General features: G+C 45.2%; 1 protein-coding gene across 1 annotated transcript in view; it reads left to right on the forward strand.

The window, feature by feature from the left end:
• Adra1b (adrenoceptor alpha 1B) overlaps nucleotides 1–17,663 on the forward strand; it is a 48,713-nt gene extending 31,050 nt beyond the window's left edge. Inside the window, exon 2 of the mRNA XM_047556596.1 lies at nucleotides 17,004–17,663. Within this exon, the coding sequence (XP_047412552.1) occupies nucleotides 17,004–17,611 (608 nt within the window). The 3' untranslated portion in view covers nucleotides 17,612–17,663. The remainder of the gene's footprint in view (nucleotides 1–17,003) is intronic.
• The last annotated feature ends 2,080 nt before the right edge of the window (nucleotides 17,664–19,743 follow it).

The following is a 19,743-nucleotide window of genomic DNA, read 5'->3' on the forward strand; positions in this document are numbered from 1 at the left end:
CACCATTTTCTGTATCTTCTCTGAAAACATTGTTAGGCTTAAGACCATTTCTAGCTGTAGCGAGAGTCTGCACACATTTCCCAGCCTTCTCTGGAATCAGAACACTGTGTAGGAAGTCAGACTTCTCTCAAGAACTAAGTAACCTTCTTAAGTCAAGCTTTTCTGAAACACTGGCCCTGCTGCCTCTACACCCCCACCCACGAAGGAGATGCTCTTCCCTGCCCTTCCAGCTCCTGTCCCCTTAAAGTGTGACAATGCGACCACTTTTTCTGGAACATTCTTTTAAAGCAAAATGTCAAATAGCACCTCCTTCCCTAACTCTCCCCCACATATCTCTCCTTCCCTATGTATCACCAGCACGCCCAATTTTCTTTCAGATACCTCCACACCAATTGCTCCACTAGACATACAAGTCTCCAGTCTGTGAGAATCAGGCTGGGGTAGCAGGAAGACCAGTAGCTTTGGGTCAGGACTGGAATTGAATCTTATCTCTGCCACTGTGTAATCTTGAGCAGCTTACTTGATCACTCTTAGTTATCTTTTTTTTTTTTTTTCATATATAAGCTGGATGTAATAATTTTACCAACCTCATAAGCTTAGGGGGACTGGATCAGATAATCAGCGAAAGCTCCTTGCTTCCCAAATCAAGGTGAATCTCTGTGACTGGATGCTCAACCCAGCTGCAGTCATCTAGAGACACTCAGTAAAGACTTACCGCAAAGTGGAGCAAAGCTTGGTGACTTCCCACTGAGAGTGACAATCCAGAAGCCTCTACCAGATTGAGAATGGAGACTTTGCTTACATGAAAGAAAGCAGATAAAATCATATTTTATGAAAAATCTAGATTTTCTTGGAGAAAAGGAAGTGTCTTCAGGAAGCTGTCCTATTTAGAGGTGGAGCGGGAAGATGAAACCCATCTCCCACCGTCACCTCCTCCTCCATAAGGCTGGTGCCCAAGCTGCCAGAAATGAGAGCAAACATGCTCTTAAAAGAGGCATCTAAGAAAATTTAAAAGAGAAATAAAAATTTGGGTTTTCCTGGGTCAATCTGGGAGGAAGGTGGAGAGGAACAGAGATAGGAGAAGACAAGGCCAGGGTCAGGAAACCCAGCCTCAAGTATTTCTCTGATGTGCTTGGTGTCTTGGCTCAGGCTGCCGTAGCAAAGTACTGTAGAATGAATGGGTGGCTTATGAACAGCAGACACTTTTCTTTCACAGTTCTGGAGGCTAAAAGTTCAAGGTCAGGGTACCAGCATGGTTGGGTTCTGGTGAGAGCCTCCTCCTGATACTGAATTCTAGTTGTAGGCTCACATGGAGGAAAGAGAGTTAGAGATCACTTGGGGGTCCCTTTTTAAAAGCCACTACTCTCATTCTTGAGAACTCCACCTTCATGACCCAGTCACCCCCAAAGTCCTCACTCACCTCGCCAATCACTGCACTGGGGGCTGAGGTTTCAATGTCTGGATTTTAGGAGGACACACATTACCCTTGGTGTGAGTGATTTTTCTCCTCTGGAATCACTGCCTCCACATAATGTGAGCAGAGAGAACATCTCTGGTGACACATATGTAAATAGCACAGGCAATAATATTGAACGCACTCCGACTTTCTTTCATTGGAATTCTCAGAAAACATTCTGTGGTCACAGCAAGCCCACCCCAGCTCTGTGTCCTATAGGATATCTGTGAGTTGAGCAATGAAATATTTTCCAGGCACTTCCATCTGGAAGGTTTCCCAGCTGTGCACAGCCTTTAAGCTATGAGAGAGGGCAAGAATTTCAGGGTCATTTTGATTTTTTAAATTTAAATTTATTTTTTTACTGATGCACGAAAACATAAAAATTGCACGTTAATAGGGTACCGTGTGATGTTTTGATACATACATACATTGTGTAGTGTTTAAATCAGGGTGAGTACATCTATCTCCTCAGACATTTATCATTTCTTTATGGTGAAAATATTCAAAATCCTTCCTTCTAGCTTTTTGCAATGCACAGTGCATTCTCATTATCTATAGTCACCCCACTGTGCAACAGCACACCAGGGTTTCCTGAACTGTAACTTGGCACTCAGAGTCATTTCATGGCTTGCCTGTAGATCTAGGCTGAGAGGCAGGACGAAAAACCCATTTTGCTAGAATTTTGTACCACAACATCCAATCCGCAGCAAAAACTAACCTTTTCATCAGACAATAGTCATGACGCCAGGCAACATGCTTGGCTCTTGGGACGTGGTTAAGCAAGAGAAGGCTCTAGAGAAGAGACCAACACCCTGGAGATGGTGAGCTGGCTTCACTCGCTGTGGTTAATAAGAACTGAGGACTGCAGATGACAAGGACAGCCTGGTCCCCTGGGGTACCTGTCAGGAAAGAGTGGGCCAAACAGGTGGAAAGGAGATGCAGAGCCACACAGGGTTCCCAGGTCAACCTAGACTTGACAGACCAGTTTTGATACAGGAAAAGTTTTGATCTCCACCAGCCAAAGGCCAGAACAAAAGGATAAGTCAGAAAGAGGACATCATGAAACAGCTGCTGAGAGAAGGGATGAAAGGCGAGCGTGAAGCCGATGGTCTCAGTGGCCCAAGCTCTCCGTTTTACCATCTGGCTCCCCAAGGCCAGTAATTGTCCCTGTTCTCTCGTGGAATCTTTCATCCCTGACACCTGGGCCCCTCAATGTACTGGAGGTTCACCTACCACCTCAGAGGGAAGGATCCAGCATGGTGCAGCCTGTGTGTTCAGCATGGCCAGAAGTGCACTTGAAACTTCTCCCCCAACTTCCATTCCACCTCCAAAGGGTAAGCACAAGGGGGAGGAGGTCCTGACAGGTAATGCGACCCCCTTTTTTTGTACGTAGAGAGACTGGGGCCCAGAGGGAGGCCAAGACCAGACCTAAATGCCAGATTCCAGCCTTGCGCTAACTCCTCTCCTGCCTATATTTTCAATAGTTGTTTATTGCAAAAAGGATTCTAAATACAAAGTGAAAATCTTCATATAACCATTTTTTAGAGGTAACCTCAATTACAATGTAGTGCATATTTACTCAGATTTTTTTTTGCTGTGAATACACACATATATATATACACACATGCAATGTTTTTAATAAAAAATTAGATTGTATTAGACATAATTCCCTGAAATTTGGGGGGTTTTTTCCTTCGTAATTCTGTTATTTACATCATTACATTGTAGACTTAGTTTACCATTTCAGTAGATGTATGGTTTTTCATAAAGTGACTGCTACATGATTTACTTTCCAATCCCTTATTGTTGGAAATACAGGTTATTTCCCAGTTTGGGGGAACTGTGTGCTGCACTTCCTTATACTTTCATCTTTGCTCCCTCTGGAGAGTACTTCTGGAGAGTAAATTCCCAGATGTTATACTTAGATCAAAAGCCGTGACCAGGGGCTAGGGTTGCAGCTCACTGTTGGAGTGCTTGCCTAGCATGCGCAAGGCCCTGGGTTTAATCCCCAGCCCTGATTTTTTTTTTAAATACTCAGTTAAATTTCATCAGATAATGACAAAAAGAATTTTATCAGAGAATGCAGATTTTCTACCCCAAATTTATACCTCCATTCAGAATGTATGAAAATGTTGGTTTTCCCACACCCTTGCCTAATGGAGCATAAAAACTTTTAAAATATCTCCTAAACTAATAGGTCTAAAATATTTAGCTGCTTCTTACTTGCATTATTTACATTGTAAAGGGATTTTATTTCTGCATCAATTCATTATGCTTTGTACTTACCTTGCTATTTGCTTCTCCATGTGATGGGTTAGTTTTATATCGAGTTGTTTTTCTCTCACTGATTGCAAAGAGAGCTTGTTATTTGAGATACACATACTTCTCTCGATTCTTCTTCTTCACATTGTTTTTGAAGTCTGTAGCCTTATAAAAAGGCCCAGACAAGTTCAGATCCTGAACTTCTATTATACTTTAAAAGGTCTTTCCTGTTTCAAAATTATAAAAATATTTTCCTACCCCCTCTTCTAATCGTTTAATGGTTTTTCTATATTTAAAATCATGGGTCAGTCCAAGTTTATTTTGGTGTAAGAAATAAAGTAAAGATCCAGCTTTATTTCTTTATAAATGGCTATCCTGTTGCCTCAACATCATTTATAGAATAACCTATTTTTCCCCACAAGCATTGAAATGGCATATAAAGTTCTTACAGTTATTTGGGTCTCTTTTTAAACCCTAAAATTTTATTGATCTTTCTGCCTTTTTCTATACTTTCTGCCCTAGTATTTTTAATTACTATGATTTTATGGAAAGTGTTAATATCTATAGTGGTGAAGTTACCCATTCCCCCATATCCTTCCTCACTATTCCTCTTCATTTCCATTTACCTGGGTATTTTTCTCATGTCTATTCTGCTATATTCCATATTTCTATGCTTGATTCTGGATCATTAATCTTCCCTCCCTACTTATTGGGGTTTTAATGAGATCATTTTGAACTTCCAGGGGAATGAGGAGAGAACTGAAGTTATCTTGGATCCAGACTTCCTGTACAAAGGCAAACTATGTCTCTCCATTTATACATGTCTTCTTTTTATGTCCCTTATAAAATTTTACAACTTCCTTCCCATAAGTCTCACCAATGTTCAGTTTCTAAAAGTGTTCTATGGGGAAATTGCCATTTCCCGTGAGATCAAAGCATGGAACCTTCATTTGGCACCAAAGATGGCCCCGTGAGTACTGCAGAAATCATTCTGTCCCTTCTGCTCCCCACTCTGGGCCTCTGCCAGGAGGTAGGTCCCCCACTGGAAGTTGGAATGGACCCACCAATTAATCAGCAGGTGATCAATGGTCACTGATTCTATGCCCAGCCCTATGCTAGAAGTATAAAACTCAGATCTGTCTTTAAGTAGCATTCACACTGACTAAAAAGTAAAGAGGCACATCCTCTAACAATGAAGTCAGTGACCATGTACTATGGACTCTGATGGGAAATTAAAATAGAAGAGGCTTAGAGCAATCAGGGAAGTTTTCCAAAGAGATCAGAACTGAGCTGGGTGTTGGCATGTGGTTACCATTTGGATAAGTAAAGAAGAGAAAGGAAGCAAAATACAACCAGGAAAACCAATCAACAACCTTCTTAAGCCAATCCCAAATAAACAAACGGTCAAATGTTTTCTCTAATAAGTGGATGCTGATTCATACATTGTTGGGGGGTGGGGAATGAAGGAAGTTTGGATTGTGCAAAGGGGAGTGAAGGGAGGGGTGGGGTGGTGGGGATGGGAAGGACGATAGAATGAGACAGACATTATTACCCTGTATGCATGTATGATTACACTACTAGTGTGACTCAGCACTACCTACAGCCAGAGGAAGGAGAAGTTGTGCTCCATTTGTGTACAATGTGTCAAAATGCATTCTATTGTCATGTTTAACCAATTAGAACAAATTTTAAAAATTAATTAAAACCAAAAAAAAAAAAAAAGAAGTGAAAAATAAAACATTCCAAATGGGAAGTCAATGTTGGAAACATCGCTAAACAAGAATGCACAGTGCTGAAAACAGACACAAAGGACGGAATAAGAAAATTTATCTGAATTACATGTAGTAAAGTACATATGATTTTTATGCATCAATTAAAAGATAAACATTTAAAAGGAAAAAAAAAAACAAATTTCTATGAACCTGCTGCTGAGCTAGGCACATAAAGAGGACTTATAGGCTCAGCAAATATTTTTACACATTTGCAAAAGTCAAACTCTGTTGAGTGCTAGAGAAAACAAAATGAGGAAGACTGACCTGGCCTCAAGGAGGGTACAAGCCAGGGCGACACTCCCTTAAATAGAGTTCAGCAGCTGTCACGACAGATCTCTGTGGAGACAGTAGCCCAGGTTCTTACTCAAGGGACTGAATGTTTTGGGGGTACGCATGGATGGCATTCAGTAGGCCTGTGGATCCCTCAAATGGTATGGTGCTAGATTATCTGCTTGGCACCTTTTGTTTCATTGTCCCGGACATGGAACACCTACAAAAACTTAAAAGCAATAAATGCACCATTTACAGTAATTTGGAAGTAAGAGTGGTTGTGCTCACGGAATTGAAAACTCGAGACCTAATGGGTTAACCAGTATTGCTGGCTTAAAAAAACCAGAAGGGATCAAGTAGAACAAATTTTAAAAAATTAATTAAAAAAAAAACTAGAAGGGTTAAGAGACACAGTTCTTGGCTTCTAGATACACATTTGAGTTTTAATGGCCAAATAAAATATATATAAAGACACAACCACAAAAGACCTAAGTAAACAAAGTTAGCCTTCCGCTACCCCAGAAATGCGCTCAGAGTTGAGGGAAAATTCTTGTGTATTAAGGAAGCTGCCCAACCTGGAGCCAGGCAGATCTAGGTTTGAATCCTAAATCTACTCCTTCCGAGCTGTGTGATGTTGGGTGAGTGCCCAAGAGGCAGCGCCTCAATTTCTATATTTGTAAATTGAGAACTATAGAATCCAACCCCACCTTCCTGTCCACAGCGAGGATGAAATTAGGGAGCATGTGTGTCACCCAGGACTTCTCAGCATGCTCATTCCTTCCTTCTGTTGTCACACCCCAGAGGAAAGTGGTTATGCCGAGCAGGGTTTAAACAGGTCCTGGAAAAAGGAGAGAGGAAGACGGGAGGAGGAACAGGGAAAGGGCATCCACTCTGACCAGTGGACAGCATGAATCAAGGGAAAGGGGCCAGAAGAGTCAGCACGTGTTGCAAAGTATCAGTTTAAGTGCAGCCAAGTTGAATGGGTCTTAAATTCCAGCCTAAGCAGTTTGAACTTTATCCTACTAACTATAAGAGCTGCTGGGGGTTGAGGGCAAGGGAGTTCATCCCATGGGGTGGTGGCTCTCAGCCCAGTTTTTGCTGGTCCCTGGATCCCAAAATATTCAGGAAAACAAGTTATTAAAATAAAATTGCAATGTGGGCTAAGGCAACACTTCTCACCTCTGGGTCTTTTTAAAAAGCAGATTCTGATGCAGTGGATCAGAGAGTCTGCATTTCTAACAAGCACCTAGGTGCTGCTTATCTGAGAACCTCCACCTGGGTAGCCTGGGGCTAACACCAGTTTTACTATTTTTATTACTATTGTTATTCACGCAACACGCAACACATGTTGGCTGAGTGCCTGTCTCGTGTCAGACACTGTGCTAGGCCGTGAGCAGAGAGGAGAATCAGATGTGAACTCTCTATTCTAGATGTTTACAGTCTAATCAGAGAAGATGAGACATAGACCTTAGCAACTATAATTCAAGGTAAAAAATAATAAATGCCACATTTTAGGGTTAGAAAAAGCACTTGGACAAGTCAGTAGTTGAGAGAAAAATTGTCTAGCATTTAAGGAAATGAATGGAAGCATTTTTTTCTTATGATTACAAAACCAGGCCTTCAGGGTTGGATTTTGATCCTAGGCCACCCCTTTCTGAGCACGTGATCTTGTTGACCTCTTAAACCTCAGTTTCCTCATCTTAAAATGAAATTTGTAATCACAGGACTGCTGGAAGGGTTGCTTTAGAGAATGTTTATAAACACTACCTAATCACTGGTTTAGGAACCAGTTATTGTAAATGGTGCCTGTGGTGATTATTTTTGTTTTTCAGCATATACTTTAAAGCTCTATATGGGTCTCTTGGCCCCAAAGACACTATATTTGTTGGACAAGTTTATGTTCCAGGGTTAAGTGGCAAATGAAAATGGGAAAAACCTCGAAGGGAATTTCCAAATCCAAAGGAACTTCCTCTTACAAAGCTAGTGCTGAAAGAATTAGAAACTCTTTTAAATTTTTCTTGTTTTTATTGGGCCAAATTCTGTCAGCTAAGAAGACATGACCTGGCTGAAGGTGTAACCAAATGCTCCTAGTAAGGAACCACTTTGGAAAAAAAAGTTCCACTCGCTTTACAAGTTCCACACCCACTGGCTCCCCTGAGATCATAGGCTTGTCAGACACTAACAGTGAAATAAGTCAGATCAAAACTGACAATCCTAGAGTCACAGAATGTCAGCACCCAGAGGGATTTCAGAAACCACCCAGCCCAATATTGACATTCTGTGGACCAGATAAATGATGCTGCTGGTCCTCACTCCTCGATGCTGTCTCCACGCCTGTTCATGGGCTCATTCCTCCAACCCATATTCAGTGAAGGCCTATGGATGCATATGTAAATGAAAGAATATGCAAGAAATAGAAAGATCTTCTCACTTCCTGCAGAAAGGGGATGAGGGCAGCCGGCTAGGTCCAAACACATTGGAACCAAGAGGGAAGTCTTGTGGGCTTAACAATAAAAAGTTTCATTTCAAAGCATTCTTTCTCTTACCTGTGGGGCCCCTGGTCACGTGCTGCTACCCACCTGAGTCCATTTCTTTATTATAAGGTAGGGAAAATCCCACCTTGCTCATAGAGCCGTGGGGGTTAAATGAAATAGGACAGAGAAAGTTGGCTGACACCTAACAAGGACCTGCTAAGCACAGCATATTTTGATTAGTTTGCTTTTTTTAACTTTTAAATAATATTCCCTGGATTTTCCCAATGACAGAAGTAGTTAGTGTCTAGGGAGACAATTCTGGAAAACACCAAAAAGCACGGAAAAGGAAAATCCACCCAGAATTCTCCCATCTGAGAATTATCAGTGCTGATGTTCCAGGGTATATCCTTCCAGGCCTTTCTATCCATAAACATACACATGCTGTTTGCCTCTGAACTGTACTGATGGTGATTAAAGGCCTTTGTTAGATGCTGCCAGGATTCAAATTCTAACTCTGTCACCCACTAACTCTGTGACTCAGGTAACCTGTCTGGTGAATCTGAGCTTCTGTTCTCCTGAGTGTAATAATCATGCTCTCCAGGGCTAAGCATAGAGGTTGGAGAAGATGGTGTGAATGGTGACCTAGAGCCAAGCAGGGCACAGTCACGTGGTGCTGCCCTTGGAATCCGGGACTGATGAAGGGGTCACAGGAAGGCTAACAAGAGGCCAAGCATTTAGCCCAGGACCAGGCACAGAGGAAGCGTTTGCTAAATGGAAATACTGTTCTACCAACGCACCCTGTGGTTCTGAAGAGCGGAAGTTCAGCAGGGTTGCGACCTTCACTACTCACTGATCACTGTTCAGATTTGTGAGATGGCACCTTAAGGGTGACCTGCTAGGACCATGTCCTGCCAAGAAATGCTTCTCCCTGTGCAGGTGCTGCACAGCATTAGCCTTTGAGTCTCACACTTCATAATCCCTCTAAATCACCCTTGGGCACTCAAATTCCCTTCTCCCCAAACTCCACCTCCTACTCCCCCCACGCAGCATACACAGAGTAAAATAATGGAAGTGCCTCAACAGGTAGAGAGCCTTCAACCCCTCGAAGTCCTTCCAGAAGGGTTTTCTCTTTAGATCTGCTTAATAATTCTAAGTTAGAGGTTGCCAGGCAGGGGGTGTCAGAGTGGGGATATGGAACCAGCAGGGATGCACCTCTCCTGCAGGTCAAGTTCGTGCTGGCTTTGGACGGTGTGCAAGATAGCTTGAAACGACAGCTAGAGATGGTACAAGAAACTCTGAGTCACATCTTCAGTCATTCAGTCACTGAGCAGATATTTATTTAGTTCCTACTATGTGCTGCTGTCAGCTCTCCAGCGAGAAGGTGATTCTCTGTTCCTGTCTGTTTCAATCCTTTAGACTCTGCAAAGAGGAACGCCACTCGCTTTAGGACCCAAAATGGCTTCAACTGCTCTCAATTCCTTCGGGAGCAATTCAGAAAGTATTGATATTGTTTTGTTTTCATCTTGTTTTTTCTCTACCATGACTTTTCATTTGTGACAAATGATGCAGGTTTCAAAACAGTGATAGAAAGCCTCCTTCAAAACAATTTAGATACCAAAAGTGAATTGATTTAAAGAAAAGCATGAATACGGGGGGTGGGGGGTGATTATATTGTTATATTGTGTGCATGTACAAATATGTAACAACAAATCCCACCATTATGCGCAACTCCAATGCGCCGATAAAAAAATATATTTTAGAAAAAAGAAAAGCAAAGCATAAATAAAAGGTAGTCCAGGTGGTGGAGTGATAGATGCTTAGGAAGTCTAGACTTGAGATAGGGAGGACACAGCCCTCTCAGGGGAGTCACCAACCCGTTTAAGACCATGACGACCCTATGGACCCTCCTGCCAGAAGAATGCATGAACGGTGCATCAGTTTCAGAGGCTCAGGGCCTGGTGGGAAAGAACCCCAGGGCAGGAGCCCAATGCCTGGTGAGCAGGAAACCTCATCCTCTCCTCTCTGTGACAGTGGCCTGGCATTAAGAGCCAGAGCAGTCCTGAAGCAGCAGTGCTGGAAGCAATCATAACACATCCATTTATTGAGTGTTTTCAGTGTGCCAGGCCTTTGCCACGCCTAAGCTCACCTCGTCCACACACAGAACTATCACCAGGTTCATCTCCAAGGTCACACTCCAGGAAAACCAGGGCAGGAACTTGAACCCAGATCTGTGACATCTGAACACCAAACTCCGCTGCCTCAATCCATGAACATTTGTTGATCAGACGAGTGGCCCCTGAAACCCGTCCTGGTGACATCTCTGCTATGTACCGTGGAGTGACCTGTGCCAGTCACTCACTTTCATTAAGCCCAGGTAAAAGGAGGCGGCTTGCCCAGTCTGGCAAGTCAATCATTAGGCTGTGGAGCCAGGTTCAGGGACGTGCAGAGCAACTGGTGACATTGTCAAAGAATCCAGCACAGCCCAACTTCCAGCAGGGAGAGCTATCCTTCCAGGAACCCGTACTTCCTGTTGTGTTTACTTCCCTCTCCTTGCAGCTTCATCCCCAGGAAAAAGTTTGTTTGGGCGCCCAGGGAAAGAGATCCCTGTCACTCATCCTCTTTCATGCCAAAGAGGTTTAGCACCTCCTCTAATTAACCTCAGTTTTTTGGCTTCCACCAGGAGAGGCTGGCGCAGCAAATATGGCCCCTAATCCTAGTAGCTAGTGTGTTGCTGGGAGGAGAGGGGAGAGCCAAGAGGGAGGGGGAAACTCTGGTGGCCTGGCCATCCAGTCCCTGACCCACACTGCCCCTCTGCGGTGCTCTGGAGAAACAAGTATACCCCAGCAGGAATGGGAAAGGCACCTCTGGCTTCACGCAGACTCTGAATTTCAAGCAAGGCTGGAAAAGACCCAGTTCAAACCACTAAATTAAAGCAGGAAAACCGAAGCCCAGAATGGGAAAGCAAGTTACCAAATACAGGTTTTCTACCGTGAAATTTCCAGCCCAGTTAGTGATATAGAGGCATCATCATCATTATGTGGTGAGTTACTGTTGATGCAGAGTTGATTGGGTGGCAGGCACCTGGTGTTCGGAGTGTCCCTAAGGACTTGACATGCTTATCCTGCTTAATCCTTGAAACAACTCCAGGAGGTCACTAATATTACAAGTCCCATTTTTCTGATGAGAACCTGGGGCTTAAGGACAACATGAAATTTGTCAGTCATGTGGCTGCTGGTGAGTCAGCCAGAATTCCACCCCAAAGAGCGTCATTCCAACAAGAAAGGGGACTCCGTGTCAGAAGTCACTGAGGGCTTGTTCAGGGGTGGGGGTTGCCATGCTGGGATCTGCAGGAGGAGAAAAATAAAATTGAATGCAAATGAGACAAGAGGGCAAGCCTTTTCCTCCTACCAGACATACGAGGGCTAAAAACAGCTAAAGGAACACAGAGACGTGGGGATGTAGGGAGAACATCACGCTGCAAGGTCAGCTGATGGCTAGCTGTCAGGGCTTACATGTGTGGCTGACCCAACAATCCCTCAAGTGGGAACTTACTCTACAGAAATGTTCGAACATGCAGAATGTGAAATGCTTCAGGCTTCCTATTGCTACGGTTTGTAACAGTCAAAAATTGGAAATCAATCACCTATTTGACTAGCATTAGAGAAGGTGTTAAATAAAGCACTACATACCCAGATAGTAGGATGTAATGCAGTGTTGTAGGGACAGGGATGGGGTGGTGAAATAGCACAATATATCCTGACCTGGGAAAATAGAAACACTCAAAGCAAAGAAAGCAATTTAGGGAAAGGTACTGCAATATGACCCCATTTTTTCTTAAATCTAGAAGAATAAAAATAAAGCTGTTCACTCTGGTCCCTTGTGCTTGAATGGAGAAAGAATTTTCACTCAATATAGATTTTTTGGTAACATGTAATTTTTTAACACAGCATGTATCATTTTTGTAATAAAAATATACAAATCTGGAGGGGAAAAGAAAATAAACGTGAATATGGCTCCTGACCAGAAGGAATTTACAACCTGGGTAGTGAACAAGGGCTCAGCCGGCCTGGGATGGCTTAACATATTAACAAGCAAACAAGAGAATAACAAAATGTGAGCTGCTCGTACATGTTCCATGGGGTGCAGGATCTGATGTGGTTAGGGCTGACCAGGGCAGAGTTTCTATGGAAGTTAATTGAGCTAGATATGAACCCCATATCTGTGGGTTCTGAATCCAAGGATTCAACTAATCTGGATCAGAATCATTCAGGGGGAAAACTGCATCTGTACTGAAGAGATGCTTATCATTTTCTTACTTATCATTTTCTTACTTATCATTTTCTCTAAAGACTGCAGGGTAGCCAGGCACGGTGGCACACCTGAAATCCCAGTGACTCAGGAGACTGAGGCAGGAGAATGACAAGTTCTACACCAGCCTCAGCAACTTAGGGAGGCCCTGTCTCAAAATCAAAAATAAAAAGAGCTGGGGATGTGGCTCTGTGGTTAAGCACCCCTGGGTTCAATCCCTGGCGCCAAGGAAGGAAGAAAGAAAGGGAAGGAAGGAAAGAAAGGAAGGAAAGAAAAGGGAAGGAAGGAAGGAAGGAAGGAAGCAAGGAAGGAAGCAAGGAAGGAAGGGAGAAAAGCACTACAGTATAGTAAATATTAATATGATGTTGGTATTGTTTTAGTACTATAAATAATCTAGAGATTATTCAAAGCATAAAGGAGGATGTGTACACATGATATGTGTTATCAGCACATATTATGCTGTTTTATATGAGCATCCACAGATTTTGATATCTGCAGGGGGTCCTGGAACCAATCCCCTGCACATATAGCCAGAAAACTGCATATTTCAAAAATGGTCACCATTTATTATTATTTTCAAGGCGTCAGATCATGTGTCAAGTATGTTACATGGATATTTTCATGTATTCATAAGCATTCTATAAGGCAGACATTGTCCCCATTTTGCAGATAAGAATCTTGAGGTTGAGAAAGCCAATTAACATTTCTAAAACCAAACTGAAAATTCCTAAAGAGGACATTCAATACCAGGTCTGCGTGGATCCAAACCCTGTGCTTCAAGCACCCACCCACACTGCCTAAGTTGAGGACAAAAAAAAAAAAAAAAAAAAAAATTCTTCTTCTAAGAGGGGTAAACAGCTCAAGGAGCCCAAACCCAAAAAGTGCTGTAAATGCTGAAGAGAAAAGTTATTTGCACCCCCTTACTTCGGCTGAATACTTTTCAGGGTCATGGTCCTGGAAGGATACTTGGTAAGAAAATAAAGGCAAAGATTCAACCCGCTTTTGCCTTTGGCAAGGTGCCTTCAGCATAAAGAAAGTAAAGAACCTGAAAAGATATGCCACAGTACCCAGGGGGACAGAGTGGCATATATGCCCCTATCCTAACGCTGCAGCGTGTACTCTGTTGCAATGGCCTGTTCGCTGCCACAGGGCAGAAGCAACTTCCCAAACTCAGTTCTGTATACCCACAGCTTGTCAGTGCCTGGCACTTATCAGGAGCTCAGTAATTCTGGAAAGAATTAATGAATGAAGAAAAAAAATGTATGAGTGTATAAAAATTTAAATAGCTACCACCATCATATGCTGCTATCCTGGTGCCAAAAAATGGGACACAAGAGCACCTTCCTCAACAGTGCCTTCCCACTTCCACTCCATTATCAAATGGGCTAATGGTGGGAAAAGTCTAGCACAGATCCTGTGGAGCACACGCACAACATGAACAGCAGCTGTTAGCAATACTGCTATTTGTGCATCCTTTTAAGAGTCGATCCCTCGGGATGCACCCCCGCTATTCATTTATTCCCCATCTCACGACCCTCTTCAACAGTGTTGGCACCACGCAAAGGTATGAATTTGTTCTCAGTAAACATGGCTTCCCTGCTCTGGGATCCTCCCCACCTTTGGTCTTTGCATTCTCAGCTGCCATCCCATATATCCTCATGCGAGGGGATGTGCCACCTGTACAAATGCTCATCAATATCTACCCGGGGAAAGATGCACAAGGCTCCCTCTTCTGTTTCCCAGGCTCTTCAGAAGCAGTGATGTAAACAAGCCCATCACCATGGACAAAGTCCACTGCCATCAGGGTTTCTAGGTATTCACACACCATCGCTGCATCTCAGTTGGGGCTTTCTGTATGGTGCCTTAATTCCAAACACTGTCTTCAATGGTGGGACGCAAACCTAATGACCCGGTCCTTGTCACAAATCAGACCAGGAAGTGGCACTGCCATCTGCCTCATCACAGTAAACCTAGAATGTTGCCCACTCTCACATCTCCTGAGTTGAGAAGAGGTCAGTACTTGAAACAAGTATGGGTGTTCTTGTTCCAAATTAAATCCCCAACTGCCTCAGTCCCGCACCAGGAGCTGAGTCAGCTCCCACCAGCTACTACCACTGGCTTGCTAAGCAGAGAAGACTTGGGTTCCCTGTAAAATAGCCGAACCTCAAATAATCCAGAAGATGAAGTGCTCCAAGGGGGGAATTCAAGCATAATTCAAAATCAAAAACAGGAGTTCTTATGTGCCACCACCTGTGAAATGTTCAGCTACTCTCAGGGCCCCATTGCGTCCATATGCAAAATGGTTGGTCTTGACAACTGTTAACCAGATGTGCTCAATCTTCATTCAATAAATGGACTCGAAATGGATCCCACAGATCAAATCCTAGGGCAACTCACAGTCCGCCAGAGTTAAGAAAGGAATAGAAAAAGTTCATATGCCACAGGCCAGGTGACAGGGTTAAGACGTGGTTTAAAGGTACAAAATAGGGCTGGGGAGATAGCTCAGCTGGTAGGGTGCTTGCCTTGCAAGCACAAGGCCCTGAATTCAATCCCCAGCACCGCAAAAAAAAAAAAAAAGATACAAAATATTCTGCAAAGTGTAATCCCATTTTTAATATGTAAATGTGTGTATACAACAGAAAAAAATCTGAAAGTATATCTGCCAAAATGTGACGTGTTTCTGCATTGCAGGGTTATGTTTGCCTTTTAAATTATGTTTTCTTTTTTTTTTTGCTTTTTTGCATTTTCCCATTTTTCCAAAAAGATATTACTTAGAGTGTCTTTTTATTTCAAAAACATGTTTTGTATTCAAATAGAATTCAGTTTAAATCTCAGCTATATCACAAACATTCTGTGTGACCCGGGGCAAGCCACTTCCCCTCTCCAAGTCTTGGTTGCCTTATATTTAAAATGGAAATGGTTTTTAATTTGATATTGCCATAAAATGTTTTTGGATCTTGAATTCAGAGAGATGAGTTAATCGTGTTTCTGGTTTCATAACATCTCATCCACATCAGTCTATGCCAGTCTCTCTTATTTTATTGATTTATTTCCTTTTGTTCCCATTCCCCATTCCCATGTCCATCTGCCTTCACCCTTGGGCAAACATTCTGTGTTTAACATGTCATTTTAATTTGAGAGTGTTTTCACAAAATGCTTATGGTTGTGTGGTGAATTACTTAAGTTATATTAGATCATAAATCTCATTCTATTTCCTACTTTTTTCATAAGGAATAATGTACTTAAGATCCTTCAATATTGCTGTGTGGACATGTCATCCTGGGTCTCTAAGAGCTACATCATCTCCATGAGTGTATCTAAGCCCATTTTGTCTTTCCCAGGGAGGGACACCCAGGTTTTCTCCAACTCCCTGTCACCACAAATAACACTGCCTTGAACATCCTTGCACATGTCCCCTTACAGGCTTTTGTGAAAATGCATGGAGATCTGTAGCCTAGAGCAGAAAGGCTGGGTCACAAAATGTACACTTAATTGGACCAAGGGATGCCAAGGTCTTCCCCAGAATGTCTGGTCCCCAGCCATGCAGAAGGCTACCCATGTCCCTACACCCTGGCCTATACGGTTTCCTAATGTGTGCCTGCCTACCAGATATGTTACATCTCTTTGTGGTTTTCACTGTAATTCATCTGACTGCCTAATATTTTGAGCACCTTGTCATATGCCCATTAGCCTTTGGGCTTCTTAATTTTGTAAATTGCTGTTTTCTTTGCCCATGTTTCTCCTGGGAAGGCTATTTCTTGTGGGTTTAAGGAGTTCCTTGTCTTCTAAACATCAATCCCTTAATTCTTTGGGATACTGTAAATAACTTCTTTCCATTCTTGCCTCGTAGTTAATCCTTTTGAAGTGCTAAGTCATTTTTCTTTACCCCCAAGATCAAAAAGATAGTCCTTTAGGTTGCCTTTTTTTTACCTTTAGAAGTCTGCCTTTTGGATTTAGGACTTTTGAACATCTCCTATTTGCCATGGAAACACATCAGCATATATTTCATGGCATCTGTGAAGCCTAAAATATAGGTAAAGCGCCTACTATAGAGCCTGTCCCTCAAAGAGGTGTGCAGTGATGGGTGATTGTCATCATCACGTGGGTAGAGTGGGGTACAGTCCATCGGGAAAGGTTTCAGGACAGAGGGGAAATCATTGAGGTTTCCCTACAAAGGGATGTAGGATTCCTTCAGTTTTTTACTCTTTTGGGGGGAGGGGGCCGTGCTGTGGGTTGAACCAAGGGTCTCACACATGCTAGGCAAGCGCTTTGCCGCTGAGCCACAACTCCAGCCCGGATTCCTTGATTTAGAAAGGGAAGGCGGGCCTTCCAGGCAGACGCTGGCTTGGGGCAAGGCCAGGGCGCAGGAAAGGCGCCGGCTGGCAGTCCTTAGGAGTGGCCCGCAATAGTCACCGATGCTGTCTGTTTCTGCCCGCGCCCTCCCCACCCTCCCCGCTGCAGGTTCCCTGTTCTCCACCCTGAAGCCCCCGGACGCCGTGTTCAAGGTGGTGTTCTGGCTGGGCTACTTCAACAGCTGCCTCAACCCCATCATCTACCCGTGCTCCAGCAAGGAGTTCAAGCGCGCCTTCGTGCGCATCCTCGGGTGCCAGTGCCGCGGTCGCCGCCGCCGCCGTCGCCGTCGCCGCCTGGGCGGCTGCGCCTACACCTACCGGCCGTGGACGCGCGGCGGCTCGCTGGAGCGCTCGCAGTCGCGCAAGGACTCGCTGGACGACAGCGGCAGCTGCCTGAGCGGCAGCCAGCGGACCCTGCCCTCGGCGTCGCCCAGCCCGGGCTACCTGGGCCGCGGCGCGCCGCCGCCCGTCGAGCTGTACGCCTTCCCCGAGTGGAAGGCGCCCGGCGCGCTCCTGAGCCTGCCCGCGCCCGAGCCGCCCGGCCGCCGCGGCCGCCACGACTCGGGCCCGCTCTTCACCTTCAAGCTGCTGGCGGAGCCCGAGAGCCCCGGGACCGATGGGGACGCCGGCAGCGGGGGCTGCGAGGCCGCGGCCGACGTGGCCAACGGGCAGCCGGGCTTCAAGAGCAACATGCCCCTGGCGCCCGCGCAGTTCTAGGCCCCGCGCGCAGCTTCCTGTCCCGGGGAGGAGCCACCGTGCGGGAGGGCGGGCGGAGGGCGGGAGGGAGTGTCAGCGCCGGGGACACGGCCGAGGGAGCGGGGGAGGGGGGCGGGAGAGGGGCAGCTGCTTTTCTGGCAGGGGCATGGGTGCCAGGTACAGAGCTGGGCCGAGCATGCTGAGAGCCTGGGGGACCCGACGCCGGCCGGGATTTACGTCTCTCTCTCTTCTCTCTGTATATATATAACGAGTCTCTCTCTCCATGTATTTAACTGTGGGTACACGTGCGTGTGTCTGTGCGGTGTACGTGTGGTCTGCATGTGTGCGTGTGTTGGGGGCCGCCCGCGCGGGGCAGAGCGAGTGTGCGCCCCGGAGACAGCCAGCCGGCCAGCCAGCCAGCCGGGGCGTTGTTTGTCTCGTGACCTCGTACCTCTTAAGCCCCTCCTTGTTCTTCACTGAATGATGGCACTTTGATGGGGTTGGAAACAAAGTCAGACATTAAAGATCATTTCTCCTGTGCGGCTTTGAGTACTTTGTGAGCTGAACCGGGTGACAAGCGGGGCCTTGTGCTGCTGTTTCCTTCCTTCCCCTTCGGGTCTGAATGGAGTCTAGGTTTTGGACGCTCTTACAATGAAGCTGCAGCCAGGACCCTCCCACTGGTCTGTGGACAATAGTTTTGCTAGATCCCCTTGGTCCCACTTCCGCTTTGCCATTACTGCCTTCCAGCAATATACTGAAGTAGCCCCACCCAGGGAGAACACACAAAAGCAATGAATCCGGCCCCCTGTTAGCCATGCCAGATCAATGGAGACCAGACCCGGCCCTGCCCGAACTCAGCCTCGTTGAGAGATCAATGGAGACCAGACCCGGAACTCAGCCTGGTTGAGAGGTAAGCCTGTTCAAGTGTGACACAGGACTAAGGTGGTCTGCACCCTTCACTTGTCCAGAGCCCAGCATCAAACTCCACCTTTTTGGAGGAGGGGAGGGGATGGTGAAGTGCTCTGGGCTCTTGGAAGGGACTTGCCCCATAGGTGAGTTGGATTTGGAAGAATCTGCATCTTCCCAGTTTTCCCATCTTGTACATGGGAAATTTAAGAGCTGAGACATTGACACTTTTTGTCTGGCTCTCCCTGGGGACACTGGCATTTACTTCCAGCTGACTTGGCTGGAATCAGAGCCCCCACCCCCACCACCAGTTAATTTGCTAAAGTGTGGGTGCTGGAGAGATGGAAGGGGCCACAGGCTTGACCTCCCCATTACCAAGGCCACCCAGCGCTCCCTGCTGCCCATCTCCACTTTCCTGTTCTCCATAGAACTTACCACCACCTCGCATGCTCTTTTGAAGCTGTTTACGCGTGTATGGTCTCTCTCCCCACACTTGCTAGAAATGTACATTCCCCAAGGGGAGGGATTTCTCTGTTTTGCTCACTGTTTTATCCTCATCACTTAAAGCCGTACCTGACACATAGTAGGTGCTCAATACGTATTTTCAAATGAATCCAAGTGTGCTATCCTGCCATAAGTGTGCAAATTCTTTAACAGCGGTATACAGAGTGCTATAGGAACACATACAGGGGGTCCTCCCTCTAACCTATTGGCAGGGGAAGTTCTGGTCAGCAGGGCTTCCTGTAAGAAAAGAAATCTGAAGAACTTCAGCTGGGCCCTTGCTGTTGAACAACCCTGGTGTCTCAACCTCAGTGCTCTCTCCCTTGTCCCTCAGCAAAGATAGGAGTCTGAGGCCAGGCTTCTAGTCCTGGTTTGGCCCCTAAGTCCCTGCCCCTCTCCAGGCCTCTCTCTACTGTCTGTTCTGGGCCAGATACAACCTCAAAGCTCTGCAGACCTGTGCTTCCAGTTGCTGTTTTCTTTTCAATGCACAATCCTGAGACAAGCTATTTCAGGAAGAAAACTTCATTGAGATTAGTAAGAGAAACAGCATGGCCTTTGCTGATGGCCTTGGTCAGACAGCTCTTCAAGAGAGGCATCCAAAACTGCCTGGGAGCAGAGAAAAGTGCCGAAACCTAGGAACTGTCCTCTCATGTAGTGTCACTACAACTGTCACCTCTCCCTGTCAAATGCCACCTGAAACCCAGCAGCCACTGACACCTGTATAGTGCTTCACTCACTCATTTGTT

Source organism: Sciurus carolinensis, chromosome 6, assembly GCF_902686445.1.
Source record: "Sciurus carolinensis chromosome 6, mSciCar1.2, whole genome shotgun sequence".
NCBI classification, from domain to species: Eukaryota; Metazoa; Chordata; class Mammalia; order Rodentia; family Sciuridae; genus Sciurus; species Sciurus carolinensis.